Source organism: Agelaius phoeniceus, chromosome 2 (genome assembly GCF_051311805.1).
Source record: "Agelaius phoeniceus isolate bAgePho1 chromosome 2, bAgePho1.hap1, whole genome shotgun sequence".
NCBI classification, from domain to species: Eukaryota; Metazoa; Chordata; class Aves; order Passeriformes; family Icteridae; genus Agelaius; species Agelaius phoeniceus.
This window is the reverse complement of record NC_135266.1, coordinates 23,848,645-23,863,812: the sequence shown is the minus strand read 5'-3', so window position 1 is coordinate 23,863,812 and position 15,168 is coordinate 23,848,645. Positions and strand designations below refer to the sequence as shown.

At 35.9% G+C, this 15,168-nt stretch overlaps 1 protein-coding gene across 2 annotated transcripts in view; it reads right to left on the bottom strand.

Annotated features, from left to right (window-relative positions):
* PRKX (protein kinase cAMP-dependent X-linked catalytic subunit) overlaps positions 1-15,168 on the bottom strand; it is an 83,485-nt gene that overhangs the window by 17,840 nt on the left and 50,477 nt on the right. The window contains exons 8-9 of one of the 2 annotated variants that reach the window (XM_054654538.2): positions 13,569-13,717; positions 9,397-13,167 (exon numbers count right to left, since the gene is read on the bottom strand). In XM_054654538.2, the coding sequence (XP_054510513.1) occupies positions 13,592-13,717 (126 nt within the window). In that variant the 3' untranslated portion in view covers positions 9,397-13,167; positions 13,569-13,591. Of the gene's footprint in view, positions 1-9,396; positions 13,168-13,568; positions 13,718-15,168 lie in introns of those variants that run through there. The other variant, XM_077173304.1, reaches the window with a different exon arrangement.

Sequence of the window (15,168 nt, the reverse complement as noted above, 5' to 3'; positions counted from 1 at the left end):
GGGAGACAGACTTGTAGACATACAAAGAAACTGATGTTCTTTAAGTGTTTGGAAACTCCTAAACAATTATAGGAGGAAGAATCTTTCCAATCTCATGACCATGTTCAAGTATTGGCCAAAATTCTAGACATTAATGTGATGACAAAACTATTTTTCAGCGAGTAAAGGCAACCTAAAAGGATAGCAGAGCATAGCAACATCACAGCCTTCTTAAATCACAACTGAACTACTTTTATGATCTTGGCTGACCTGAATAGGGAGCCTTAATGGTTACTCAGTTAAACAGTTTCAGAGTCTTCATCTGGATTAACCTACAAGTGTCACTCTAGTCTAGAACTTCTCGGAAAACACCAGAAAAAAAAAAAAGAGAAAGAAAAAAAACCAAAAAGAAATAAAACCCCCAAAGAAAAACAAAATTACCCTTGTTTTATAAAATAGTCCCATGAGATGCCCCCCAGTTAAATTCACTGTGTTTTGTATTCTTACCCTCCCTGACCCAGTGATGTTGTATTTGCAGACATAAATATCATAACCTATATATTTCAATTCTGTGAAGTTTTTCAGACTCACAAGAACATGATAAAAACTCTTGAAACCCCCTGTACTCCAAGTCCACATTTAATGTCCTAAGCCTGTGATGCCCCAGGTGAGCAGACACAGCCCCTCCATTACTGTGGAATCTCCTTTTGTCTGAGGACATTTTGAAGCTCCCTGGCCATTTACTTAAATTCTTGGGGCAGAGTTCCCATCTCCTGATACGGTTACATCCCTCCTTTTTGAATCAGGACCATTGGGAGGAAGCAGAGCACTTGGTGTGTGTCAATTGATGCTCCTGTTATCTTGCTGGGATTTTGCTGCTGTGTATTACACTTCCAGCACTGTGATCAGCAGCATGAGAGGGCAATGTATAACATATTCAACACGCTGCACGCTGGAAGTGCAATCGGTTCTGCACCCAGCAGTACAAAACTACTGAAATGTTTTTAATAGTTCATTCTCATTTTTAAAGAAAAAAAAAAATTACATACTGGATTACAAATTCATGCTTTGCTTGTGAGAAGAGGACATTCTGTGATCCTTGACTAGAGGGGTTCATGGAGGAACAATGCATGCTAAATTAACTAAAGAGCCCAAATTCCCATCAGTTCAAACAGGAAAGGAGAGAGGAAGAGAGTTTTGTTTTCCTGCACATCTTTTTAAGATCAATTCTTTTAACTCCAAATTTAGAACTGCTTGGAACAAAGCCTAGTTGAAACAATTAAATGATTTACTATTGTTTAAAAATAAATATGACTCCAGAGTATACTTTAAAAGTACTTCTGTGGTTATTTTATTCCTTTTAATTTTTTTTTTTAATTTAGAGGGAGAATAATTCTTCCTCTATATTTCTGTCACCAAAAGGACAAAGAACAACTCAGGCTCTATTAATTAACAGTGGAAAAATATTCCTTGACTTTGAAATGATTTATTAAACTATTACATGGTATTTCAAAAGAGGAGGATTAAAAATATATGGTGTTACTAATGTATGTACATAAACTGATGCTTAAGTAAATGAGGAGTATATCACAAGAAAGGCATGACTTGGAAGTGGCATCAGTTTCTCTCTGTTTCCAATTACATGTCTTCCAGGCCAATTCCCATGGCACAGTTTTCAGGGGAGGAGAAAAGATGTACTCTGTGCGTTAGCAAAAGCCAAAATATTAAAGGGAATTCTTTTGTTGACATGAGGGCTCTTGCATGATCAATATGGAAGTTCTACATTTGGGGTGCTTGAGTAAAACCAGGTGGGAGCAGGCAAGTATGTGTCTTCAGACCTATGGCACAACTCTGCCACCCAGCCTCAGGAACAGACATGAGCCTGCTCCAGCCTTTGTCCTGGACACCTTCCCTGACCCAGGAAACCTCTTTTCCAAGAGGTCTTGCTGTGCTTCTTTCCCATCTGCCTGGGATAAATGTTGGCTGGCAAGCCAAACGGGATCATGCTTGGGCTCTTTTTTGTGGAGACACATTCCCTTCCCACACTCCAGCCAGCCATGTAGGATCAGCATTTATTAATCAGACAGACTGTGTCTGGTGAAAATGAAAATGCAAGCACAACCCCACAAGATGTGATTATTTGTCAGCTTGTCACTCCACGATAGAAAGAACTGGCTGCAAGTTAGTTTCTTGTGCAATTTCTCTGTCTGATAGAGACGTGTTTTGCACAACAAGCAGCACTTTGGATCGAGTGCACACCCAGCCACTTGTGAGCACACCAGGTTTTGTTTCTCAGTTTTCAGAGAATTGAGTCCTGCATTAACTTCAACCTGCCTCTGCAATCCACAGGAAGGACACACTAGCTTTCACACTTGAAAGAACAGAGGTTGAATGGCATGGCCATTTAGAACACCTCTGAGGTAAAAAGATTTAGTGACTACTGAACTACTTTCCATGTGGTTCTACACATGGAAATCACTGAGATAACAATTTTTACCATGAACTTGCTGAGCAACAAAATCATTTTTCTTCCAAATGAAAATTCAAAGCTGTCTGTAGACAGCAAATCCGGCACCACCTTTAATCAGGACTTGCTTGTCATGAGCAACCAGTGTGCAGCAGCTGGCACCAACACATGGTCCCTTTCACAACTTCAGACCTCTATTAAGTCCAGAGAGGTTAAACAGTCCTTCTGTAGCATTTGAGAACACAAGGAACTGAACAAAATTCATACTTTGTAATTTAAACTCCACTGAAGTTTAAGTTGTGAGAACAATGAATTATATTAGTAATAAATAATAACTTGTTATTAGTGGCTGCTTAGAAAACTTTAAAATGGAAAAAAATAGTAATCTAAAAATAAATGCTTTATTTTTCAGTGAAATAGAGGAAAAAAAGAGAAGTGTATATTTTATTTTCTCAGCTTTTGAGGACAGTTCTAAGAATGTCTCTTAAGATGAGTACAAAATTTTGCTTTGTTCCTTTGGCTCCAGATGGCTCTGTCTGAGCAGGGGTGTTGGGCAAACTGACCTCTGGAGAGCCTTTCCAACCTCAACCTCCCTGTGCTTCTGTGAGATGGTCAAGTGAAAGTCAAAACTTTTCCCAAGTATTTCCTTCCCCTGCTTCAAATTAATCCACCTAATTTGATCCTTGAAGTCCTGAGCTCCTCTGGTGTAACATAAAGTACTTGCATGAGATTCTGACAGAAAACTTTCAAACCCAAGGATATAACACTTCCTCTCCCATTCCCAAGACATTGCTGTTCTTTAGTTTCAAGTCCTCTCTCCACCCCTAGAAACTGCATCTGCCTTAAATCAACTACTGCATGGGTGGTGGAGTTTTTTTAGTTGGTTTTGGTTTTATTCTCATAGAAAGGGATACAGTATCAAAGGAAATAAGTACTGAAGATTTTTATTTCACATAGTCCTTTTTCCAATTTGAAAAAATTTACCCCCGTGAGCAAAGGAAGGTACACTGCCTAAATGTGCTGTGGTGATACCAGGCAATAAATGCAATGCAGATATATTTTTTCCCCACTTCTTGCCACAGGTAAATATTTGTTCTGCAGTGTTACATTTCTAGAGCATTTTGTAGAAGGCAAGGTTTTCACATTACCCAGACACCCTCCTTTCCCAGACGCTTACATACAGCCCTACTAACTTCCCACTATTCAAAACATGCAAACTGAGATAAATTGGGTAAATGGAACTATTGACATTAATAGGAGAAATCTTATTTATTATTCCTTAAACTTTACATCTGTAAGGTCTTGTTTGAAAGAATTTTAATTTAATCATGCTACTGGAAATCCTTTTAAATATTCTACCATGATAGGATGTGTTCTCTCTTTTGTCTCCCCATTAATTGTCTTTCATGATAATTCATTGTTTGAATCTGTAATGTATTGCTGCTATTGCTCATAATACTTTGAGGAAAAAAAACAAACAACAGGATCACGGATTTTTTCAATAAAATAAACATTAGTGAACTCCACTGAATGTCACCCTCGGGGCAACAGGGAAACAAGCTTGAACATGAAGCAAGCACTTGCAAAACATTACAGGAAAATACAGCTATTGATGCCTTTAAAAGGAACTAAGAAAAGTAAATGCAAGAACTTTATTGGCAATATATGAAACTATACTGTAACTCAAAGCTGTGTCTCAAGGTGGCTTTTGTTTTAGCTTCCAATATATCATATGCATATGGCCCTATGCAGAGAAAAGAAACCAAAACCCAACAAAACCCTCACACTCTTGGACAACATATGTTCTAAATGTCATTGACTGTTTCTATATTCCTCTTGCAGATTTTCTTCTTTTAGTTGCTTGAAGTTATGCCAATCTCAGATCAACTAAAGAGATTTAGAGAGAAAACTTATGGAATTAATTATTTCAAGTAGGATGACATCTCCACTCAATGTACAGAATACACTAGAAGCTTAAAGACAATACAAGGCAATGACCCTTCATTTGCATTTTTTATTGTATTAATTACTATTCTTTTCAACAGTTTGAAAATAGAAAATCCAGCACACAGACCACAACAAATTAAGTAACTTTTGGTACTGCTCATGGTTTTGGCACTGGCATGATAAGAAAGTCGATTTAGTTTTAATTTTTAATTACATTGACAAAAATAATCACTTCACTGCTTGATCATTCAATCTTTTTATTTTATACTTGGAAATATATAAAATATTCACCAATTCTTGTCTGTCACCACAAGCCCAATGGAAGTTTGTTTCCTAGACTGAGAAGTTATCTTAGTGAAGGCTATTTCACTCCATGAATCAAAAGATTTTTACTCCGCAGCAAACTCAGAAGCTGAGAACTGTCTTGTATTGGCAACTTCCATGTGTCACATAAATAGATTAAAATTGGTAAAAAGCCCCATCTTTTAAAGTTGCAAGGCCTCCTTTGCTTAAGGAATGTGACATCACATGCCAAAATTTGAACCATTTAATATTTCATGAAGATAGTGTAACAAAAAAAAAAAAAAAGATAGGGTTAATACTATTAACTCAACTAACTCAGCTGCTCCTTTTCTATTGAGGTGAACCTTGGTTTTGGGGGTAATAAGCAAGATTTTATACTTCTATCAAACATATTTCAAAGTAATACAAGAGGCATTTAGAGTGACAACAACAAACAATCCGTTCTCAGGAGTGACTCCCAACATGAGAGCACCCCAGTAAAGCCTGATACAGAACACAGGACAAGCTGCTTGGGATCACCACAAGCCAGAGTGCAGTTTTGAGAAATGCCCTGTACATATCCCAGCTTCACTCCTGAATACTGGCTAGTGCCATAGCTACACTTTTGCTACTACATAATTATTGACAGGTTGGAAGAGAAGGAAACTTCCTCTTTTTTTTTCCTTATCTAGTAGCTCCCAGTGTTAATCCCCAGCTGAAGAATTGAAATCAGCCCACCATCATGATACTTGATTATTTAGACAATATTACTCTATTTCCAACCTTAAAATAGTTTGCATCCTAAGCTTTGCTATGGGTAAATATCTTATTCCTAAACTGAATGCATAGTCTTTTCTTGTTTGGTTGCCAGTTCAGTGTATTAATTAAAATTTTAAACAAATTAATGTAATAATTTCAATTCTGCCATATTTTGCATGTCAACAATCAGGAGCCACATTAAAAAAAAACTCAAACAAAAAGCCCCCAAAAGTACCCCAGAAAATTACTGGCAGAACCTAGTCCCTAAACCAGACTTCAGATGTATTCAAAATCCAAAACCAAGAGTCAGCAAAAAGACCTGACTCAAGTGGAATGGTCACTCATGTTCTGATACACTGCCTAGAAAATCTATTTTAAAAAAATTACTAATTATTATAATTATTATAAATCTCCCTTTCCTCAATAGCCAGATGGTGATATTAAACCACAGATTCAGTCCCTAACAACATTTGCTTAAGTGACTCACCACCACACTTTCCTTGTTGCATCATCAAGATTCTGCTGGGGATTACATGTATGAGCTTTATGTAAATATTTGAAGACAGGTTCAAAATGCACTGTTAGAATTTTGTTTTATTTTACAGAACATTACAATAGTCACACTCCCTGGTGGCAAGTACCTGCAGAGAATAGAAGACTTCAGTCACACTCAGCTTTTGAAAACTCCTTTTCATATAAGCTAGGTGGAAGCAGCGCTTTTGATCCAAAGTTCAGGTGCCAGCAGGGAAACATTTCTGACAGATCAGCTGGGTTAGCAGGCTCACTTACAGCTGCTACATGGATGATGGCAGAGGGGCAGGAGGAGCAAGTGCCATGGCACAGGACTGCAGTGCTGCTTTAAGGCACAGCCCAGTAAGAATTCACAGAAAAATCAGAGAAAAATAAAAGAAAAATAAGAAAAACTCTAAATCTGAACACATTCAAAGCAGGAATTTATTAATCTGAAGAGGTTACTGTTTATGGATAATGCATTTACATGAGGTTGCTGTTCCTTGATAATGCATTTACGTTTTCAACTGACAGCTCAGCTTTATTAACAGGGAAAAAAAATACCTATTTCTGTTTACTTAGCTGCTTATTTATTTGCTTGACCAAAACCTAACAACAGAATGTTAAGCCATCTAGTTAACATGCATCAAAGGAAACTGGTTATCAGTACAAATAGAAGACATGCAACTTGTGAATGTTTTATTTACTATATTAACACAGGCTAGCACTGCTTCACTTCAATAGTGCTTCACAAGCATCTTGATTTAGAAGAGGGCCCTAAATTCAACTACAGCTTCTTTGTAACCGATAAAATAAAAGCACGCCAAAGAAGCTACTAGATTTTATATACACAATTTGAAACACTTCATATTTTTGGCATTTTTTCACCAAACTTCAGAAGCACATAATAGCACAGAATATTTTACTTTTGTATTCCAAATCAAAAACTGAGCTCTCTAATGCTTAGCTTCTGAAGAGTTGGCATTGTAAAATGCAGAGTTTTTCTATACCTGTCTTAATATTTGTTAAGTTGCTCAATTATACTCTCTCAAAGCTGCTCTAAGAAGAGACTTGGTCCTTCAAGGTGAAAAAATTTAAGTTTAGGCTCTGCAGGCTCAAGCAAGCTGCTGTTTTCTTCATGTGAATTGCAACAGTATTGGCAATGAAAGCATGGCCACCTCCTCTGCATAGCTTACACTTGGGCAGAAAATTAGGAGCATGATGATTGTAAAGATTGTCCTTCTCCAACCAAGGGATTTTAGTCCCAAGGATTCTCTAAACTAGACTGATTACTGACTTAAATAGAAAAAATATCTGACTCCCAAAACTACATTTTTTGATACAATATTGAGAAAAACAGGAATTTTAACTTAAAAGCCAGCATAAACTTAAGCAGGCACCATCTTTTCTACAACATTCAGTGACAGAACTACAACACTTAGTGATAGATTACATTTGCAAGTATGTACTGGTCAAGCATATCAAGTTTCTTCTCGAATTAAAGTCCAAATCAAGCTTTCCCCCCCCACCCCCCAAATATTTTTCTCCCATTAATTTGCCTGCTTTATTGCAATTGTCCAGAATACAGACAACATACTGGAGAGAAGAACTAAAACAAACAAACAAAAAACCCCAGCGAACAACTAAAAACAAAAATCTGAATTTGGTTAGTTGTTTGATCTGACACCAACTACACTTTTCAAGGTATCTATCTGTACTCTGGCTATGTAAAAACAAGTACAATAGAGACACACCTACATGGCACGACAGAGTTCTGCATACTAGGAGTAAGACAGACCTGCATTTTTGTTCTTTAAGTCACATATCAGTTTTGGGATGCAACACAGACTTCAGTGGCCTGAACTACATCTGCAGTAAGAGATGTCAGACTCTCAACAGCCCCAGCAACTCATTAGCATTGAAACAAGTGCAGTGAATCAGAGAAACCTACCTTAAGTCAAAGTTGGTGTAATAGCCCCGCTGACCGCTGCACTTTTACAGAATAATAGTTTGAAATACGATTGCACAAAACTGGAAAAGTATTTGGATACATGGAAAATTGTACAATTCAGCTCATTAAAATTTTACAGTATTTCTGGTTTCAAGGATAAATACAAAGCTTGACACATATTCATATGTGGTGATTTTTTGAAGGGTAGATGGAAAGGGAGCATGAAAGACAGAATGGAGTTGCCTTCTACTGAGAGTAGCAGAAGAGCCTTTTACTTTCCCTGTGAAAAGCCACTTGAATTCTGCAGCTGAGATTGAAGCAGCTAGCAGGGGTTTGCATGTGGAAGGGCTTGATTTGTGAATTATGTAAGAATTCACAAAGTACTGGGCAGGATCCAGATGTAATAGTGCCAGCTGCTTTCCACCATTCCTTATAGTATCATACCTTTAGTGGTTAACAGAGGGTCACAGAACAGCGGGCTACTGTCAAATGCAGTTTTAAGAGTGTTTTGCCTTAAAAAGGCCTAATGAAGCATGAAGTGAGAGATTTGGGGGTAGTGAACAAAACCTACCTGCCCTGAATGAGTGAAAAAGTGTATTTTAAATGCCTTCTATTGGAAAAGATAAAAAGAGTTACATGTGCATTCAAAAAAGATGTAGCACTCAGGACAAATGAACAAAAACTCAGCCACATGGCTGGGGTATGAATAAGATACCAAACAAAATTCTTCCTTGTTGCGATTAAAAAATTCCCTGTGTTTTAACTGAAAATTTATTTTGATTCATGACAAAGACATGACTAAAATCTTGCCAGGGCTCATTGCAGTGTTCCTTCACTTTCCATTAGCAGTCTCTTGAAGCACATGACATGGTGGTTTACAAGAGAAAAAGATCAATGCACAGAATTTATAATGAAGCCAGGCAGAAAAAAAATCCATCTTTAAAAAGTGAACCCCTAACTAGCCCAAACTGTATCCAGTAGGTTCTATGACTATGTAATTATCACCATATTATGATACCTAGGTGGTAAGAAATAAAATACATTTGACCCAAGAGAAGGAATTTAAACAGCTAAACAAATTTTGTTAAAAATGAACTTTTCAAGTTTTGATGGAAGATGAAATAAAGGGTAAGTCAGTAGACATTGTAAAAATATTTTTCAATGCTTAAAGAAACATTGAACTGAGTGTTCTGGACAGTGTTCAGGTCATTAAGTTGTTAAAATGCCAAAGGAATTAGGGTCATATAATCAAAGTTTAATGAGAAGTTCAAATTAACACTTTTGATTATTGGTGCACTACCTGAAATGGTTTAGAAAATGTACTTTTTGGTGCTTCTTCGACACCATCTGAAATCTGTTCCAATACTTGCATCTTGTTCTGGAAAGGATTAAAATGTGAAAAGAAGGAACAGTTGTTTTTCTGCTACTTTCATCTCCCCTTCACCATTTTCTTGGATGAAGAACCCCAATCTCCTTCCAGCATAAATGGAAGCAAACTAGATTTAAACATTTGAAAAGATATAAAGGTTTATTAAATGAATCCAGATTTGACAGATATTACATTAAATTAAACAGCAATAAAGTTTTACTAGGGTTTATGTACAGATCACAGTGATTTTTCATTGTGCAATGAGGGCTGACTTTGTAACTTGAACAGTACTTACACATGAGCTACAACAAGCAACCAGCAACACACAACATTAGCCCAGGTGAACCTCGCAAGTCGAGCAGTCCAAACTGATTATGCAGCACACAAATGCTTGCTACCACTATCACTACGTTCTACACAACAGAGTATTTATAAAGCAGTCAAGGTTTGCCATAGAAAAGTGCAAAACATGGGAAGTCTGTACACAGTACAGTACAAGAAGGAATCATGCTACAGTCATTGAAAGCTGAAAAATAATTCTATAGCATAGGAAGCACTGCATCACAACTCTTCTGAATGGCAAGCAGATGGGCTGAGGAACAGCCATATCTTCATTGCTTTCAAAACTGTAAAATCCCTGTTTATCCATTTAAACATAGTTTAGTACCTATATTTGATCCATAACAATGACTTTCTACAGTGGAAGATCACATTAGTTAAAGCTCAGTAGCACACATATTCATTGATCAAGCTCATTTACAGGAAAATCTACAGCATGTTCTTCATTTAAATCATGAAGCATTTATATCATTTGGTTACAAGGCAATCGAGTTTACAATTCATGTTTATCACTTAAAACCTCAGACTGGGCAATTAAAAATATATATATATAAAACTCAAAAATAAAGGTTGTTTTTTTAATGTTTAACATTCTTGTTCACTGATGTAGAATATCCAAGGCCTATGGGCTCTCTTGCAAGACAACAGTCCTTATGCAACAGTCTATATGCAACAGCACACATTAACAGAAAGAATCAAAATAAAATGAACTTCAGAGAACACCCTACTTGAATAGGAACTAAAAAAATCTTCTAGTCTTCTTTAAAAAAACCCATAAATCCAGAATTCCTAGTGCAGTGTTTACCTGCATGAGCACTCAGACAGAACTACATTAGCAGGCCATGAAGTCCCAGTAAAGACTTAAAGCAGACTCACTTGTGCAAATAAATAAAACAGCCAGGTAATAACACCTCATTAAGTCCAGGACTGTAGAGAAAATAACTGATCGCTTAAAATAATGCTTCAAAAATGTTTTGGTTTTACTTTTTACTTCAGTATTTTAATTTAAAAAAACCTGAAAGCAGTTCTGTACTAGAAAGCATGCTGATGAGGTTGGTAGTTAGGCGTAGGTACACATGGCTCGGAAACAATGTAAAGTCAGTGGATTATCATTATTAATAACATTGTATTCACTACATTAGTCTCCATCATAATGAGTGTCAGTGCATCCACTGCCAGCAATGGATAAAAGTCATAGAAAGAAAATTCACTATTTCCTGTTGTTCAAGCATTCAAAACTTCTAACCGCCACTGAGGTAAATTACTCGATTTCAACTTAATTTACTCAGATCTGAAGACTTAAACACAGAGCAGCTTTGAAATTTGAAGAAAAATCCTATATTTAGCACACTTTCTTGTAGTATGTAAATTTTCTAATAAGAAATAGATGTATGTATTCAGAGTCCATAAAATACCATACACTTACACATCAAGAAAACTCTCCAACTGCTTGCTCCCCCTTACACAAAGTAAGCTGAGTTTCATGTGTTTCAGTTTTTCCAATTGATTTAGAATAACTAATTCCACAGATACAAACATAGTGGGCCAGATTCATTTTTCCAAGAGAATAAGGTACTTACACTAGGTTAAAACTGTAATTTCCTATGGATTGTCCTGTATTTCATTATACATTCCTACACAATATTCACTGAGTGGCAGCTGCGGCCATCAACTTGCAGAACATCAAGACAGCTTTGTGATATTCCAGAATTTTCATTTTGAAATATCCTGATTTTTTTTATACATCGTGCATTTTTGACAAGAGTTATACAATCTCTTTTAGGAAGATTTGCTTTATGAAGAAATAATCTAATATCCTAGAAGTTACAGGTTCTCAATAGCACTTCTGTACTGTTTAAACAAAAAAAAAAAATTGAGATCACTTTTCCACAAGGAGACTCCAGTAACAGATCTGCAATAAAATCATAAATATGGTAATTTCAGTAGCAATTACTAGAATGCCTACTTGGTAGGCATTCAGGATTTAGTTTAAAAAAACAAATCTTCAGCCTACAGTTCTTATAGCTTTCAGATCAAAAATACGGAGAGTAGTTTTTGGAAAACACTGTCTGTATGATCTAATAAAACAGTATTATGTAGAGCCAGAAGTCATACTAGTAGACCTTCAGAGAGCTGATGTGTTCTGAGAAGAAAAAAAGGCCTAAATATGGTAATTTCACTAGAAGTTATCTAAACTGACAACATCCTAAAAAAATGCCATTGTGTTTTTTGTAATTGAAGCACTTCAAAATCAACTCCCTTATATTAATACAAGTTTCACAATATGAAACATGAAAAAAAAACCTAAAAAAAGACATTCTGCCTAGTATTCAATCTACCTTCATGTTTTTGTGCATTCATATATAGAGATACATACTTATGCACATACTGATATTTAGTGCTACTTAAAAATAAGCAATATTGCATATACTTCCAAAAAAGTGTGCTCAAGCTGCTAGAAAGATGTTAACACAGGATGAAAAAAGAGACTCTGTGCATCTAGGGTTTGAACTCTGTACATATGAAATTGCTGGCAGCAGGGACTGGGACAATTTCAAAAAAGGAGGAGAAAAATAAGGCTGTACTAAATATTCAGTCTTCCCTCTGATATTCTGAAGTGTTCAGCATACAACAACAACTATTTTGCTAATGAAAAAGGTCTGTTATGGCTCATGCTTTACATTTGGAGACGACAACAAACTTGTGAGGGAAGAACTCCTGTCAGAGCCAGTTAAAGCCCTTTTATCAGGATGGACTGACTTGCATGTTTACAGTGAGTTTTCATGTGAGGAATCTCATTTCAGACAGGGTATTATCACTCAAAATTCTGGTTTTCAAAAAGACTTAATTGCAACAGAACTTCTTAAATTAGCCTTTAAGATACATCTTTAACAACAATAAAACATGCCCTGGTCTTTCTGCTTTCAAGTACTATGGTTGTAAGTGTGAGGCATTGGAAATTTTAGGTACAAATCTTTTTTAAAACGTAATTATTTCTGTTTTTTACAAAGAATTATAAAATGTATATAAGATGATGAAAAACTCATTTATCCTTTTTTAAGACTTTTATTCCTAAAGAACTTCTTGAAAAACATTATTTGAAAAATAAAAATCATAGACTCTGCAAAGTACAAAAATTTACATCTTTGCACAATTCCTGTGCTTTAGTTGTATTGTATCCATTATATACATATATACTAATTTGTGCTTTTAATTACACAACTTTAGTATAAACTTATAAAATTAAGTCTATGAGTTAACTATGCAAAAAGGATCTGGGAATAGCAGGAAACTCAATTCAACCATAAGTTAAAAAAAAATAATCCTAAAAATATCATTTTAATTAGTCTACTTCAGAGCAGACTACCATTATTACAATTTAATAAACTAAGGTCAAATGTTTACAGCAAAAAATTATTCCTGCCTGCCTCCATCTTTTTTAACATTTACTAACACACATATCTGAATGCAGTATCATTCTTAGCCACAAAGAAAATCTTCCTTTATATCTGAACTCCATTGTTCTTCAGACTTGCTCTTAGCACTTCAATTTCCTTCCAGTTTCTAAGACAAAAAAAGAGAACACAAAACTCAAGGTGGACTATTTGAACTGAGTAATAAGTATCAACCTATCACATTTATAAGAGAGAATATCCAGGGTACAGAATTAATCTGACAACCTTATTCCTCTAGAGTAGTAAAACCTTACAGTTAAAAACTATCACATTTCCTTATCTGTCAAATCATTCTAGGTATTTCTTTTTACACACTATTTAAAAAAATTTAAGGACAGAAGGACTTAAATATTTGTAAGCAAATAAACCTTCATGAATGTAGAAAACCAAATCCTGTGAGGTGATTTTTGTCACCTCAAGCCATTATAAATCAGAAAATGTAATTCTGCATATGGTTCTCACTCACAGGTCTGCAATGTTTTCAAGGGCACTCTTGACATTTGGACATACCTTGTTGAGTGTAGATGTTACACTCAGAAGTTCTTGAAAATTTCTAGATCTTTAGGAGGTACCGGAGGTGTCTTGTTCCAGTCATCTTCAGGATAAGCTTCAAAATTGGAAGTATCCCCATCATTGGATACTTTGGGCACTATGGGAGGCTAGTCAGAAGAAGCACAACAAAAATGTTAGTAGTTTCCTCAATGAGCTCCTCTCCATCCTACTATTCTGTAAAAGCTCTATTAAACAAATGGAGTACAGATTTACTGTTCACCTGTTCCCTAATAATGAATGGCACGAGAGAGAGAAACTTGCAGCAACACATACACATTCCTACTTTTTGTCAATTTTAGACTTAAATAATGTGGCTAAAAGACACTTAGATAATTAATACACTTAATATAGATACCTATTTTATTGAGAGCACTAGCTTCCGTTCAACTAAGGATCTTCATAGCAGCATGGGAAACTGCTACCATATTGAAGGTAGCCTCCTCTTCACTGCTTTCAAATAGATTGATTGCTTTTAAAGAGGTTGAAATTACTAACTTCTGTCTACCAACTGTGTTTTTTCCTAACCTAGCAATAAATTCAAGCAGGTAAAGAAATTGCTTCCCCATAACTCATTTCAAAAGGATGGTTATAAAAGCATCTTAATTCAAACAGACTGTTTTTATGAAACTTGAAGGTGCCAAGAGAAGTATCAGGTTATTTTTGTTTTCACAGAGGATCCTTTCAATTTCTAGCATTGCTCATCAGCTTTAGAGTACAGTTTTAACTTGTCTGAAATCCTATCTTGAGAATGCTCTGTGCTTCTGGCCACAGACTACGAGATAAAGATCCCTTCAGGAACATTTCATTAATTGCAGGTATTAATGACGGGCAAACCCCTTTTCCTCTCTCAAGGGACATTCATCTCTATTCTCTTCTCAGCAACTGAGAGCTTAATTATCATGCTGAATCCAACAGAACACTTTAGAATGAGAAAACCCTATGGATGATCACTGAACTGGCTCCAAGTTATACCACAGATAGAATTATAAAGTATAGCAAAATGCTATTCTGCACATCTTCAAAAAGATAAAAGTCTGGCTTCCACTAGCTTATGAGATCTTATTTGATCTTATGGGCTTTTCAAAATGATGTCATCATCAGTTGGTTTTCAATGGGAAAGACAGGTCCCTGTATGATAGTACTTCTAACCTTCAGCCAAAAGCAGAGTCCTAATTTTGTGTCTGGCAGTCACAGTAATACTGCCCAGATGGTGAGGAAAATGTGCAGAATCTGCTCTGCCCTTGAGAAATGTCTGCCCCACTGTGGGCAGCACCTGATACCCCTCCTCCCTGTAAGCATTTTGGCAGAAAAAAGAGAGTTTTGTGAAGTGACACATAAAAAGAAAAAAACAAGAGAGAAAGGATGATTAATGAAACAATTTTTTCCCTTTCAGTCATTGCTATTGTTTATATGATATTGATATTTAGGACCTTATTGGGACCATGAATCCATGCATAATTTATACAATAGACAAATTCACGCTTTTTACCAGGAAAATGGAGCATTGTATGCATTATTTCATATTTTCAATTTCTTCATCAGTATGAAATCATGAAAA